General features: G+C 36.5%; 1 protein-coding gene across 26 annotated transcripts in view; it reads right to left on the reverse strand.

Annotated features, from left to right (window-relative positions):
• CCDC18 (coiled-coil domain containing 18) overlaps positions 1 to 12,739 on the reverse strand; it is a 98,509-nt gene that overhangs the window by 35,873 nt on the left and 49,897 nt on the right. For all 26 annotated transcript variants that reach the window (XM_063816688.1, XM_063816662.1, XM_063816652.1 and 23 more), the window contains 4 exons: positions 9,621 to 9,788; positions 5,818 to 5,960; positions 2,732 to 2,895; positions 2,309 to 2,522 (listed from right to left, as the gene is read on the reverse strand). In XM_063816688.1, the coding sequence (XP_063672758.1) occupies positions 2,309 to 2,522; positions 2,732 to 2,895; positions 5,818 to 5,960; positions 9,621 to 9,788 (689 nt within the window). The remainder of the gene's footprint in view (positions 1 to 2,308; positions 2,523 to 2,731; positions 2,896 to 5,817; positions 5,961 to 9,620; positions 9,789 to 12,739) is intronic.

A 12,739-nucleotide genomic window follows, 5' to 3' on the forward strand; every position in this document is an offset into this window, starting at 1 on the left:
CAGCAGCATGAAAACGGACTAAGACACTATATTTTGTTTATCCATTCATCTGATGATGAACATTTGGGGTGTTTTCACTTTTTGGCTTACTTTGTAAACATTTGTATACAATTTTTGCTTAGATATCTGTTTTCAACCCTTTTGAGTACAAAACTAGGAGTGGAATTACTGAGTCATATGGTAATTCTACGTTCAACTTACTGAGGAAGGCTAAAGTGTTTTCTACAGTGGCTGCAGCATTTTAGATCCCCTCCAGTAATGAATGAGGATTTCATTTTTTTCTACACTTGCTAACACTTGTTCTTTTCCATTTTTTGGTTTTTAAAAATGACCATCCTTGGTATGAAGTGATATATCAATGTAGTTTTTATTTTCATTTGTGAAGGAGTTTGGATTTTATTCTGAAGGTTTTAGAAAGCCATTAGAAGGTTTAAGTAGGTAAGCAATATGATCTATTTTTTTTTTTTTTTTTTTTGAGATGGAGTCTCACTCTGTCACTCAGGCTGGAATGGATCATGGCTCAATCTTGGCTCACTGCAACCTCCACCTCCCAGGTTCAAACAATTCTCCTGCCTCAGCCTCCTGAGTAGCTAAGACTACACACACCTGCCACCACACCTGGCTGATTTTTGCATTTTTAGTAGAGATGGGGTTTCACCATATTGGCCAGGCTGGTTTCAAACTCCTGACCTTGTGATCTGCTTGTCTCGGCCTCCCAAAGTGTTGGGATTACAGGCGTGAGCCACCGCGCCTGGTCTAATTTATGTTTTAAATAATAAACTTAAATCTATTTTTGGAAAATGGATTGTTGGGAGGGGGTCAAGATTGTAAGCAGAGAGCCCAGCTAGGAAGCCACAGCAACAGACCAGGTAAGAGATGATGCTTTGTGCTAAGGATAACAGAAAAGAGGCCACGAAATCAATGGATTTAAGAATGTGTTTTGGGGCTGGGTGCAGTGGCTCATGTCTGTAATCCCAGCACCTTGGGAGGCCCAGGTGGATGGATCACCTGAGGTCAGGAGTTCAAGACCAGTCTGGCCAACATGGTGAAACCCTGCCTCTATTAACAATACAAAAATTAGCCAGGCGTGGTGGCATGTGCCTGTAATCCCAGTTACTTAGTGGCTGAGGCAGGAGAATTGCTTGAACAGGAGGCGGAGGCTGCAGTGAGCTGAGATCATGCCACTGCACTCCAACCTGGGCGAGAATCTGTCTGAAAAAAAATATATATATATGTTTTGGAAATAAAGTTGACATGGCTTGCTAATACACTGGATGAAAAAAGGGATGGAAAGAGAGAACAAGAAAAATCTTATATATTTGTGGTTTGAGCAACTGCATGATACTGAGTTAGGAGAAGGGTAGGGTTATGAGAAAATATAAGAGTCCTATTTTGGCTAAGTCTGAGATGCCTCTTAAAAATATCCGAATGGAGGTAACAACTAAGTAGTTGGATATTGAATCTGGAGTTACAGGAAAAGGTCAATACTGGAGAAATGGGTTTGGAAGTGTCTGACACATAGTATTTAAAGCTACATGAAATTTACTAAGGATGAGTTTGTGGATACAGAAGAGAAGGAGGCCCTACACTGAATTCTGTGGTACAGTATCTAAGTTTCTGGGTTATCTTGCTGCTCTTTATCCTGTTCTTTTATTTCACATTTTACATCCTAATTTGTAATTCTATTTTCCTTTTCTGAATCTATTTCTCATACTTTGGCTCTAATCTGGCTGTCCACCTCCACTCACTATACATGTGTGTCAGCATAGCAGTTTATGTTATACTGCTAATCTAAGATCCCAGACTTTAGAGTTGGACAGACTTGTGTTTAACTCCCTTCTCTAGACTCTACTACCTGTATGACTTGAGGCATTTTATTTTTCTCAAGGCCTCAGGTTTCTCAACTATTAAAAAGGTGATATATGTTTCTAATAGGTGTGTTGTAAGGAAATGAGTGAGATCATATGTGAAGTCCCTGGCGTAGTCCTAGTATAAAATAAGGACTTAATACAAAGAACAATATTATCATTATTAATATCCTCCTGCTGTTAGCCACTGCTGTATGCATGCCCAATGATTTTTTACCACTAGGGCTAGTATAAAATGGTCTAAAGACTGAGGATGAAAGTTTTGGCGGCCAACAAAGACAGCTGAATTAGTTAGATAAGGCATGGGATAGGCTGGCTGGGATGAGCCAAAGTGAGCCAAAGACAGTTGAGAAATTTAGACGTCTAGAATGCAACAACATATTTTATTGTATTATCCAAGGACTTATAACTGTGATATAATTTCTTATTATTTAACTCACCTAAGTTCAGCTGTGAGATCCTTTATAGTAGTGTATTTTTCCTCTAATGATAATTGAGCCTTCTGTAGTACATCTCTCAATTCCTGGAGTTGTCTTAAAGTACTTTTTAATTCTCCATGAGCATTTTGTAGTTCAGTCTCAAGTACTTCCCGTTTTTGCAAGGCTTCTGTTAGTTCAGTTTCAGTACTGTGCTGTAACTTTTCTAACTCCTTTACTATTAAGAGGAGAGAATAATTTTATAAATATATGTAAACCATTTATTACAAACTTTGTATATATTAAGAATATTCAATTATATTCATCTACGAGAGGCAAAATACCACTTATTTTCCCTTCCAGCCCCACCATCTCAAATTCTCACATTATTTCACTTCGTTAAGTACAAATACATAGGCAGCTATACTCATCTAACCACTTGCTTACCAGCATTTGTTTTCTTTTCTAGCTCTGTCTTTGTCTGATCTAAGATCATATCTAATTGAGAGAGGTGCATTGCTTTATTTTCTCCATCTCGTTTTAGGTGCATTATTTCCTTTTCCATTTTAGACAGCTCTTCTTTGTACTGATCCATCTCAATCTTTACTTGCCTAATTAAAAACAAATAATAAAACAGGTAATTTAGAAACTTAACCAACTAACTTGTCTCTGACTAAAAAAAAGCCTGCAAGTTATATAAGGACAAATATCAGCAAAATATCTAGTTGGAATTTTAAATCACCTATTTTAAAAAATTCTCCAACTAAAAACTATTCCTTTACACATTACATACCACTAACTACAACTTTACTACTACTACCTGGTAATATTTAACAAGCCTAGCATTCTTTTCACTCTAACCACATTTAACTTTAGCTTTGCATGTATTGAAAATATCCAAGGACCTCATTCATCTAGGAATTTTTGTTATTAGCAACAAAGAAAATAAATAAGCCAAACAATCAAATTATTCATCATAAAAACCACATTACTCACTGGAGAGCCAAGTCAATTGCTTTTACTCAGTTTTATTATTGGTTCTATCCTTTTTTTAGCTTGAAAAGGAACTAGAGATTCCTAGACTAGTGCAACTTCCCTGCTTTACAGAGGAGGAAACTGAAGACTAGGTGAGTTGTCTGAGATAATACAACTAGCTGTTAATAGTGATAGGGCCAGGTTTACTAACTTTGTCAGTCCTGAACTTATTCTAATACGGCAGCTCCCCTACAGACAAATCAACATACTAAGAGCCAGTTTTAAGTCCCTTTGTTGGTAATTCTAAAGTGATATTTACTAATTAAACAATTGTTAATGTTACCCTCAATGGTAGGAAGAGTTCATGTTCCTTTGTGTCAACACTTTCTGTTGTTTGATCTTTGAAATTTCTAAATTGAGTTTGCAAGTAGGAGCATTTCTTTTCTAAATAAAACTTCAACAAATTTGGATTTGTTCAAGAGTTTTTTAATTGGAAGTCCATGAGTAAACTTAAGGAAAACTATAAAACCCCTGAAACAGTATGCAAAATTATACATGTAAAATGTACATGTATACATCTATGTATAGAAGACAAGCTAAAGCTTTTTACCAGATCCTCAAATATGTCCATAGACCAATTAAGTACTAGATTAGACGAGTGCTAATGACACTTTTACATTTCTAAAATCCCAAGTAAATAATTTTTAGCTTGACCAATTAGCTCTAATATTAAAGTAGATATAAAAGATAATTAGAAAAGAATAATCAAAAGAGATTGGCATAGAGCCATGAGCAGATGGCTTGTCAGCAAAGGAGTTAGGGGAAAATTATAGAAAATATACAAGGACTCAAAAAGCATTAGCAGCCTACAGACATTTTATAAAAAACAGAACTGTATATGCCTCAAAGTTTCATTAGGGTATCACTACATTTTAGCATGATGTATATAATGATAACCCTGAGATACCCAGAGAAAGTAAAAACCCCAAGAAAATACACATTTTAGAAAATTTCTACCAAAAAATGTTATTTGGTTTTGATTTAAATTTTCAGCACAAGATAAATTCCATGGGAGTAAGTGGCTGAGGTATGTTAAAGATCAGGATCACTAGAGTACAGAAATTGTTAAAAATGAGAAGCCAAGGTGTCAGAAGGATCAGCTTCAGAGGTGTACTGAAATCCCCAAGAAGAATGACAGAAGTGATGCTGGAGAGGGCAACAGTAAGTCAGGCCGTCTAAAGAAATCAGCACCAGTAAGGGTTCTGATGGCATGAGGTTCACCAAGTATAGTATATACTTCACACCTTGCCTGGACCCTGTGGTACAAGAGCTATGGGGAAAAGTTTTTTACTTTAGAAGGCTACAGGGGAAGAAGCAATGTCCTTAGGGGAGGGTCAGGTTTCTATTACAGCAAGAGAAAAGAAAAAGTAGTGAATACAGAGAATGGATTATGAAGTTCAAAAGGCACAGTAGAAGTCTTTCAGAAGTTGGGATGGGGTTGGAGAAAGAAACAGAATGTGTGGAGAGTTTTTTGGGAATTAGTGTGAGATATGAGAGCTGACCTGGAAATCTAGGGTTTCTTGTGGTATCTGGCATAAACAAGGATAAAGTGATAATGCAATCAGTCTTCACAGACTCAAGGTGGACACCAGTGGTGAGGCCATGTTAGTGAGTAGAACATCTGTCAATGGAAGAAAGAAGGTGTGAAATACTTTGGTCTTAGCCTTAAACTTGGGAAGCCCTCAACCCTGCTGAGAGGGTGACAGACATCTGAGGAAGCAAGTTGCTCCTCTGAGCACAAAGGACCCCTGTCAATGGAGGAGAGGGAACCTGGGGACATGTGGTTTTAGTGCCAGTGCCTAAGTTCACTCTTGACTCCTGTTGGTAGAAGGGTGGGCTGATTATGTTATAAATTATGTCAATTCTTCCCAACAAAGTAGAAGAGATCTGAAGAGGCTGGGTACTGCTTTCAGCTCATGGGTTCCTTTCTTGACCAATTAAGTATCGATGCCTGGGACCAGCCTAGCCAAATTAAATCAGAATCTTTAGGTTTTATTTAATCTAAAAGTGGGACCCAGGCATCAGTATGTTTTTTTTTATAAGCTCTTGAGGTGATTTTAATTTCACTCAAGGCTGAGAACCACTTTTATATTGTCATTCTTCCCCTATATAATTGGATTGCCTGAAAGTTTCCTCTATGTGAGTACATTTACATTTTTGCCTACAACTTTTAATGTTATTCACAATTAACAGTTGCTGAGTGCCTATGAGGTATAAGGAACTGTGCCAGTTGTTGTGTAAGACCCTAAAATAAACCAGGTATGATCCTTGCCTTAAGAAACTTATAATATAGTAGGAAGGTTAAAAGCATTAAACTGTAATACAGAAAAAAGCATAATGAGAGATATGAAGGAAATACAAACAAAATGCAATAGGAACACAGACTATGGAGACATTAATTCCTCAAGCAAATGCTCCACTGAACATTATCTGATTTCAAAACTCAGATACCACTGATATTGAAGTGGGAAGGTAAATAAAACATATTCACATTTTACCTGGCAGTGCCAGTAAGCTCAATCACTTTTTGCCTTTTCAAATCTGCTTCATGTGCAGCTGATTCACATTTCTCCTCCATTTTTCTCAACTTTTCAGCTGAACTTTCCCTTTGTTTTTGAAGTTCTTGTTCCAGTTTTGACACCTTGTAAAGCAGTTTTCAGTAAACATTTTAAATTCAGAAGAAAAATACTTTTATAAATATGTAACCTAGCTTATCAGTTTCAAGATGTATCATAAAAATCAACATATAGACCAAGAAGTAATGTTTGGAAAATATAAAAAGCAAGGCTTACTTTCTAATAATAAAGATACTTCACATACATATTACTATTTAGGGAAGTGGCCACATCATAACACTAAAGTGTTAAAATAATTGAACAAAATGATAGTAAATGTTCCCCTTTTCATTGTCCCCATTTGAAATGCCCTTTCTTCTCTTACCATACTGCTCCTTTCTTTTCTTCACGAATTGGCTCACTCAATAGATTCCTAGATTTCCACATGACCTCAAATGCTAATTTGCATTTGCTCCCATCTTAACTTGAATCTGTTCCTATTCATTCTTCCTCTATTCTACTACAATAAAGGAGGTATTCTTCCTCCTTTATATAAATCAAACTGCTTCATAGGTGTTGTGGATTCAATTCCTATTCATTTTTTCAGGAACTTCATACTACTATCTCCTCTTTCCAATATCTTCAGTCTCTCTACTGTTTTTTTAATATTAGCATTTAAACATGTTAAAAGACTTTCCCACTGTAAAAAGCTTTTCTTCAGACCTTGACCTCCCTCTACCTACTACCCTTTATTTCCTCCCATATATAGCCCAACTTCTCAAAGTTTTCTATGCATGTTGTATCACTGTCTCACTTCTCATTCTTCAACCCATAGCCAGAGGCCATTCCACAGAAATAGGGATTACAACACCAGTGACTTCCAAGTTGCTAATTCCAATGGACATTTCCCAACCTTCATTTTACTTGACATTGATTCCAGTAGCCCATGACAGCAACATTCCTTCCTTCCTTAATGAAATACTTACTTTGGCTTCCATGTATCACATCCCTCAGGGATCTGTCCAAGTCAATCTTCTTGCTTCTCATTCTATATTCTCTCCCTAGGTAATTTCAGTCACTCCATGTCTTCATGAATATTTATATGACTGTGGTCTCAAAGTTAACCTCTCAACTCTGACCTGCATATCCCCCGTTCTTCTAAAATCCCTCACTGAAGAACTAAATATAGATCATAAACCATTAATATCTTGCCAGGTGCGGTGGTTCACACCTATAATCCCAGCACTTTGGGAGGCCAAGGAGGGTGGATTTCTTAAGCCCAAGAGTTCGAGACCAACCTGGGCAACATGGTGAAACTCTGTCTCTACCAAAAAAAAAAAAAAAAAAAGAAAAGCCACACACACACACACACACACACACACACACACACACACACACACACACTCTTAGCTGGGCATGGTGGTATGCACTTGGAAGGCAGAAGTGGGAAAATCACCTGAGCCCAGGGAAGTTGAGGCTGCACTGAGCCATGATCATGTCACTGCACTCCAGCCTGGGTGACAAAGTAAGACCCTGTCTCAAAACAAAACAAAACAAAACAAAACAAGAAAACCCCATTAATATCCACCCCTCCACCTCAAGTTTCAAGAAGAAAATTAAAACAGTACCCAGGTAAAAAGGGAAAGGAACCAAGAAAAATCCACCTACTCAATTCTTAATTAAATAGAGAAATCTAAAGATGCAAAATGGATCCTATGCACAGTGTAATATGAATGAAAGGCAGAAAAGGAATACCGAGTCAAAAATTTACTCCAAATACTGAAGAAATTTTTAGATATAAACTTCTGTAGACCTCAATGAAGCTAATGAGAACACAAAATCTTTTAAAACAAGATCACAAAGAAAATCACCGAATAAAAAATACAAATGAGGCTAGGCGCAGTGGCTCACGCCTGTAATCCCAGCACTTTGGGAGGCTGAGGCGGGCGAATCACAAGATCAAGAGATCAAGACCATCCTGGCCAACATGGTGAAACCCCGCCTCTACTAAAAAAACAAAAATTAGCTGGACGTGGTGGTGCGCACCTGTAGTCCCAGCTACTTGGGAGGCTGAGGCAGGAGAATCACTTGAACCTGGGAGGCAGAGGTTGCAGTGAGCCAAGATCGCACCACTGCACTCCAGCCTGGCGACACAGTGAGACTACGTCTTAAAAAGAGAAAAAAAAGTGAACTTGTTAAAAAAAACAAAACAAAACAGAAAAAACCATACAACCATTATAGAAGTGAGTTAGGAACAAGAATCATAATCAATCCTGCAAGAACCAGAGTCAATGACAAAGGATGTAGGTAGTGGGAATCAAACATAGATGAGAAGAAGAAATGCTTCAGGATGAAGCTGTATAGTAGGCATAGCAAGCAGTAGGTCTAAATTTTAACAAAAGGGATGGAGAGTCACAGGAAGATGTCTCTTGAAAAAAAATAGAGTCCAGGAGCAGTGGCTCACGCCTGTAATCCCAGCACTTTGGGAGGCCCAAGTGGGTGGATCACCAGAGAAGGGAGTTTGAGACGAGCCTGACCAACATGGAGAAACCCTGTCTCTACTAAAAATACAAAATTAGCTGGGTGTGGTGGCACATGCCTGTAATCCCAGCTACTCAGGTCGCTGAGGTGGGAGAATCGCTTGAACCCGGGAGGCGGAGGTTGCAGTGAGCCGAGATCGTGCCATTGCACTCCAGCCTGGGTGACAAGAGTGAAACTCCGTCTCAAAAAAAAAATACAGAATACCTGCCTGATGTGTTTAAATGTAGTGAGAGGAAGATACTTTAGTTCCACTGGACAGGCTGAGGAGGACTTCAGAACAAGTAGATAAAAGACCGAAAAAATGACAAAAAAGGAAAATACAGTAAGATTACAGGGGACGATCATTTTCTAATTTATACATTACTGTAAATTTGATTTCTTTTCAAAGAAAAAACAAAATAAAAATGTAAAATATCTAAAGAATTCAGATAAATTCAGTAATGAATTAAAGGAAAAAGATTAGATTCTAGTATAAAATTCTCTAGAATTCTTACATTCAAGGAAGTAATAATTTTTAATTTTAGAACCTTCAGGGGTATTTTCCCTTAGGATTTTTCTTTTAGTGCACTGCTTTGCCATTTCTTTAAGGAATATCACATACCATGTCCTGATCCAAAAAGGAAAAATTATAGGTATTCAGATTAGGTACAAGAAGAGAGATCGAATAAAGAAACATGAATTATAAATTGTATGGAACAGCAAACATATAATCATGGTATAAGAGATGGAGGTCAGATTACATAGGAATAGAACTTTATTTTACAATATCAGTATAGAGTATTTCTTATAATGCAAAATCCTTGAGGTTTAACAGCAATTTTTTTTTTTGAGGCGGAGTCTCACTCTGTCGCCCAGGCTGGAGTGCAAGGGCACGATCGCAGCTCACTGCAACCTCCACCTCTTGGGTTCAAGCAATTCTTGTGTCTCAGCCTCCTCAGTAGCTGGGGTTACAGGCATGTGCCACAATGCCTGGCTAAGTTTTGTATCTTTAGTAGAGACGAGGTTTGGCCATGTTGGCCAGGCTCGTCTCGAACTCCTGACCTCAGGTGATCTGCCTGCCTCAGCCTCCCAAAGTGCTGGAATTATGGGCATGAGCCACGGCATCTGGCCAAACAGCAATTTAAAAAACTAACCAAAAATCTATTCATGATTTTAAAAATTTCTATTTCATACAAATAAAACAATCTTGGGCTAATAATATATACCTGTTTTTCAAGTTTAGTTTGAGTATCTTCTAGCTCTCCATTTCTAATTGTCTCTTGTTGTAACATTTGCTGCTGTTGCTGAAGAGTATGCTGTAGAATAACGTTTTGCTCAGAAGTCTCTTGAAGACTGTGATTTTTTATCTTTAGCTCTTTCTGTAAACAATATACCTGGCAAATATATATATATCTCTCTCAATACAATGCAATGTTTCAAATAAATGGCAATAAAATGTCAAAGCTGTCCTCCTTATTAGATAACCATCCACTTGTCATGTGGGACAATTGCATTCATGTCTATAGTTTGTCATTGGAAGGACAGTATTCATTTTTCTAATGGGGAGATGTACTGGAAGGGCTTGCTTATAGGATTGCTCTTGGTTGGTGTCTGGAAATGTGGCTTTAAAAATGTTCCTAAGTGATGAGGTTGTTTTGCCTGGCTGGGGCACTGAAACATGCCTTCCTTTAGAATTCTGGAATTTTTGATACTTGTAGGCTGGTCATTGTTCCTGTGTGACAAGCCCCCAATAAAAACCCTGAACTTTGAGTCATAAATAGGCTTCCCTAGGCAGAAACAGATATTGCCACATTTTACTGCTATAAAAAGGAGCATGTTCTGTCTGACCTCTCCCAGAAGGAGGGAACAGCATAGGCAGCCATGGTTTTATCTGCACTTCACCTGATTCTTTCACCCTTTCTAATAATAAACTAGAGCCATAAAAGCACTATATGATGTTTGGTGATATTTATTGTTATTGTTGCTATTATTGCTGTTGTTTATATAATAATATCCCAGCAAAGCACTGCTGAATATTTATGCTACAAAAAAACACATAAAGGAATGACAATAACAACTAAGAAATTTCACTAATTACTCTATATATTTAGGACTTGAATATGATGGTCTCCAAAATTGCTTTAAGATACTTTTATCCAAGAGCACCTATTAAGAAGAAAAATAAATTCCCTTTATCCTAGTAATCCAAATTCTAAAAATATGCCAGCAGAAATTATTTTTAAAATACTATCAACAATGAAACATAATTTAAAATATATTTTATAATATTCTTCATCTCCTACCAAAGTGAATGGAAGATTTAATAAGTGATGATTGTCAATGTGATTAAAAATGTGCAACCATTTAAAATAATTAAAAAGACAGCTAACATAAAAATTTATAAAGTTAAAAAATCACATTTCATTAATATAATTTTGAAAAATACACATGCAAACAGAAAAATGAAAACTGAAGTATCAGAGAATGGGCTGTAGGTAAATGTTCTTTAGAAGTTTTCTTGTTGTTGCTTATATAATAAATTTTTTAAGTGAAGGAAAATAAAGCCATTCCTTTAAAGCAAAGAATCTTTCCAGTAAATATCATTCCAAAAGGAAATTTAAACTCCTTATAGTAAATAGCAGAAGAGAATCACGACTTGCTTCTTTTTTCTAACATCCAGCAGGTGAACATTAAGGCCTTCAGGGCCAAATATTCTTTGCGCATTATGAGAAGCTCTGAGATTTCAGATTTCTTAATTATATGATGATGTTGTATACTCGAAGTAACCCTGGATATCACAGGCAACTAACTGATCTCTAATCCTGAATTATAATCCCTTTTCATGCAAATATGTTTTGTTTAATTCTGTCTGCATGAAAATAATTTAGTGTAAATATGTGTCAGTATCACCTGTTTTGTTTTCTCTCTTAGCTCCTGACCAAACCTGCAGATCACACTTCTGCACTGGTTTATTTTAGATAGAACTGACTTGCCTGCAAGACAGGTTTAAATACTCTTTTTTTCTTTATTGGAACATCCTGTTTCATACTTACCTATTCAGAGAAAAAAATGGACAAAATATTAAAATAAGACAAAACAGAAGAAAAAAATAAGATCTAACCAAAACACAAAGCCTTACCACATAACAACAAAATTTTATTTCAGTAATCTAGTCACTGACATTTCAATTACATATATTGAAATAGCTAAAATTAGTTATCACAAATATTTACAAAATAGAACGTATATCTATCAAACTTACACTGACATTTCATTGTACTGACCTTTAACTGCAGTCGGCTTTAGTTTTTTTTTTTTTTTTTTTTTTGAGATGGAGTCTTCCTTTGCCACCCAGGCTGGAGTGTAGTGGTGCGATCTCGGCTCACTGCAAGCTCCGCCTCCCAGGTTCACGCCATTCTCCTGCCTCAGCCTCCCAAGTAGCTGAGACTACAGGCGCCCACCACCACGCCCGGCTAATTTTTTTTTTTTTTATTTTAATAGAGATGGGGTTTCACCGTGTTAGATCTCCTGACCTTGTGATCTGCCTGCCTTGGCCTCCCAAAGTGTTGGGATTACAGGCATGAGCCACCGTGCCTGGCCAGTTGGCTTTAGTTTAAAAGTAAATATAGAACAAATTGTTTTTACATCATATTTTCTACTAATGTATTATTATATTCCCAGAGTACTTAATATTTTATAATTGAAGTAAATAAGAAAGTAGAATTTAGATGACAAAATCTACCTTACACTTAACTTTATCTAGTATCACTATGTACCCAAAGCAGAAAGTCTCATAATTGTTGCTTAAAAATAAAATATAATGCAGAAATATGATGCCAGCTTCTCAAAATCTAAGTCCATCCATTTAAATGAAGATATTTATCAATGAAACGACTGATTTTATTGAATAAAATCTTTATGCAGAAAACATTTAGGCTTATTCGCATCTACTTTGTATTGAGTTTCTTTTATCATGTTGACAATGTAATTTTGCATGAACACATAACTTTATTATTTTAAAAGCATTGTTAAAAACATTTTAATATGAAATTAAATATCTTCCAAAAATTCAGAACCCCAAAGTATTAGTTTCATGATAAATATATTTATTTCAACATCCGGAAAAGAATATGTGGCTGAGGCAAAAGCTCAGAGGAACATATATTAGCTTTTTGCAACGGGTAATCAACATGTAGTTTTTACAACTGGCTAAATTTCTACCTATATGCCCTAGGGCCACTTAATTATTCAGTGAGTTATATGATTGGGGCATATTCCCTGATTTAAAAGATAAGAACATCTTTATAATATCACCTATTATTAACGGAATGGATGCACTATTACT

The sequence above is a fragment of the Pan troglodytes genome, chromosome 1, assembly GCF_028858775.2.
Source record: "Pan troglodytes isolate AG18354 chromosome 1, NHGRI_mPanTro3-v2.0_pri, whole genome shotgun sequence".
Lineage (NCBI taxonomy): Eukaryota > Metazoa > Chordata > Mammalia > Primates > Hominidae > Pan > Pan troglodytes.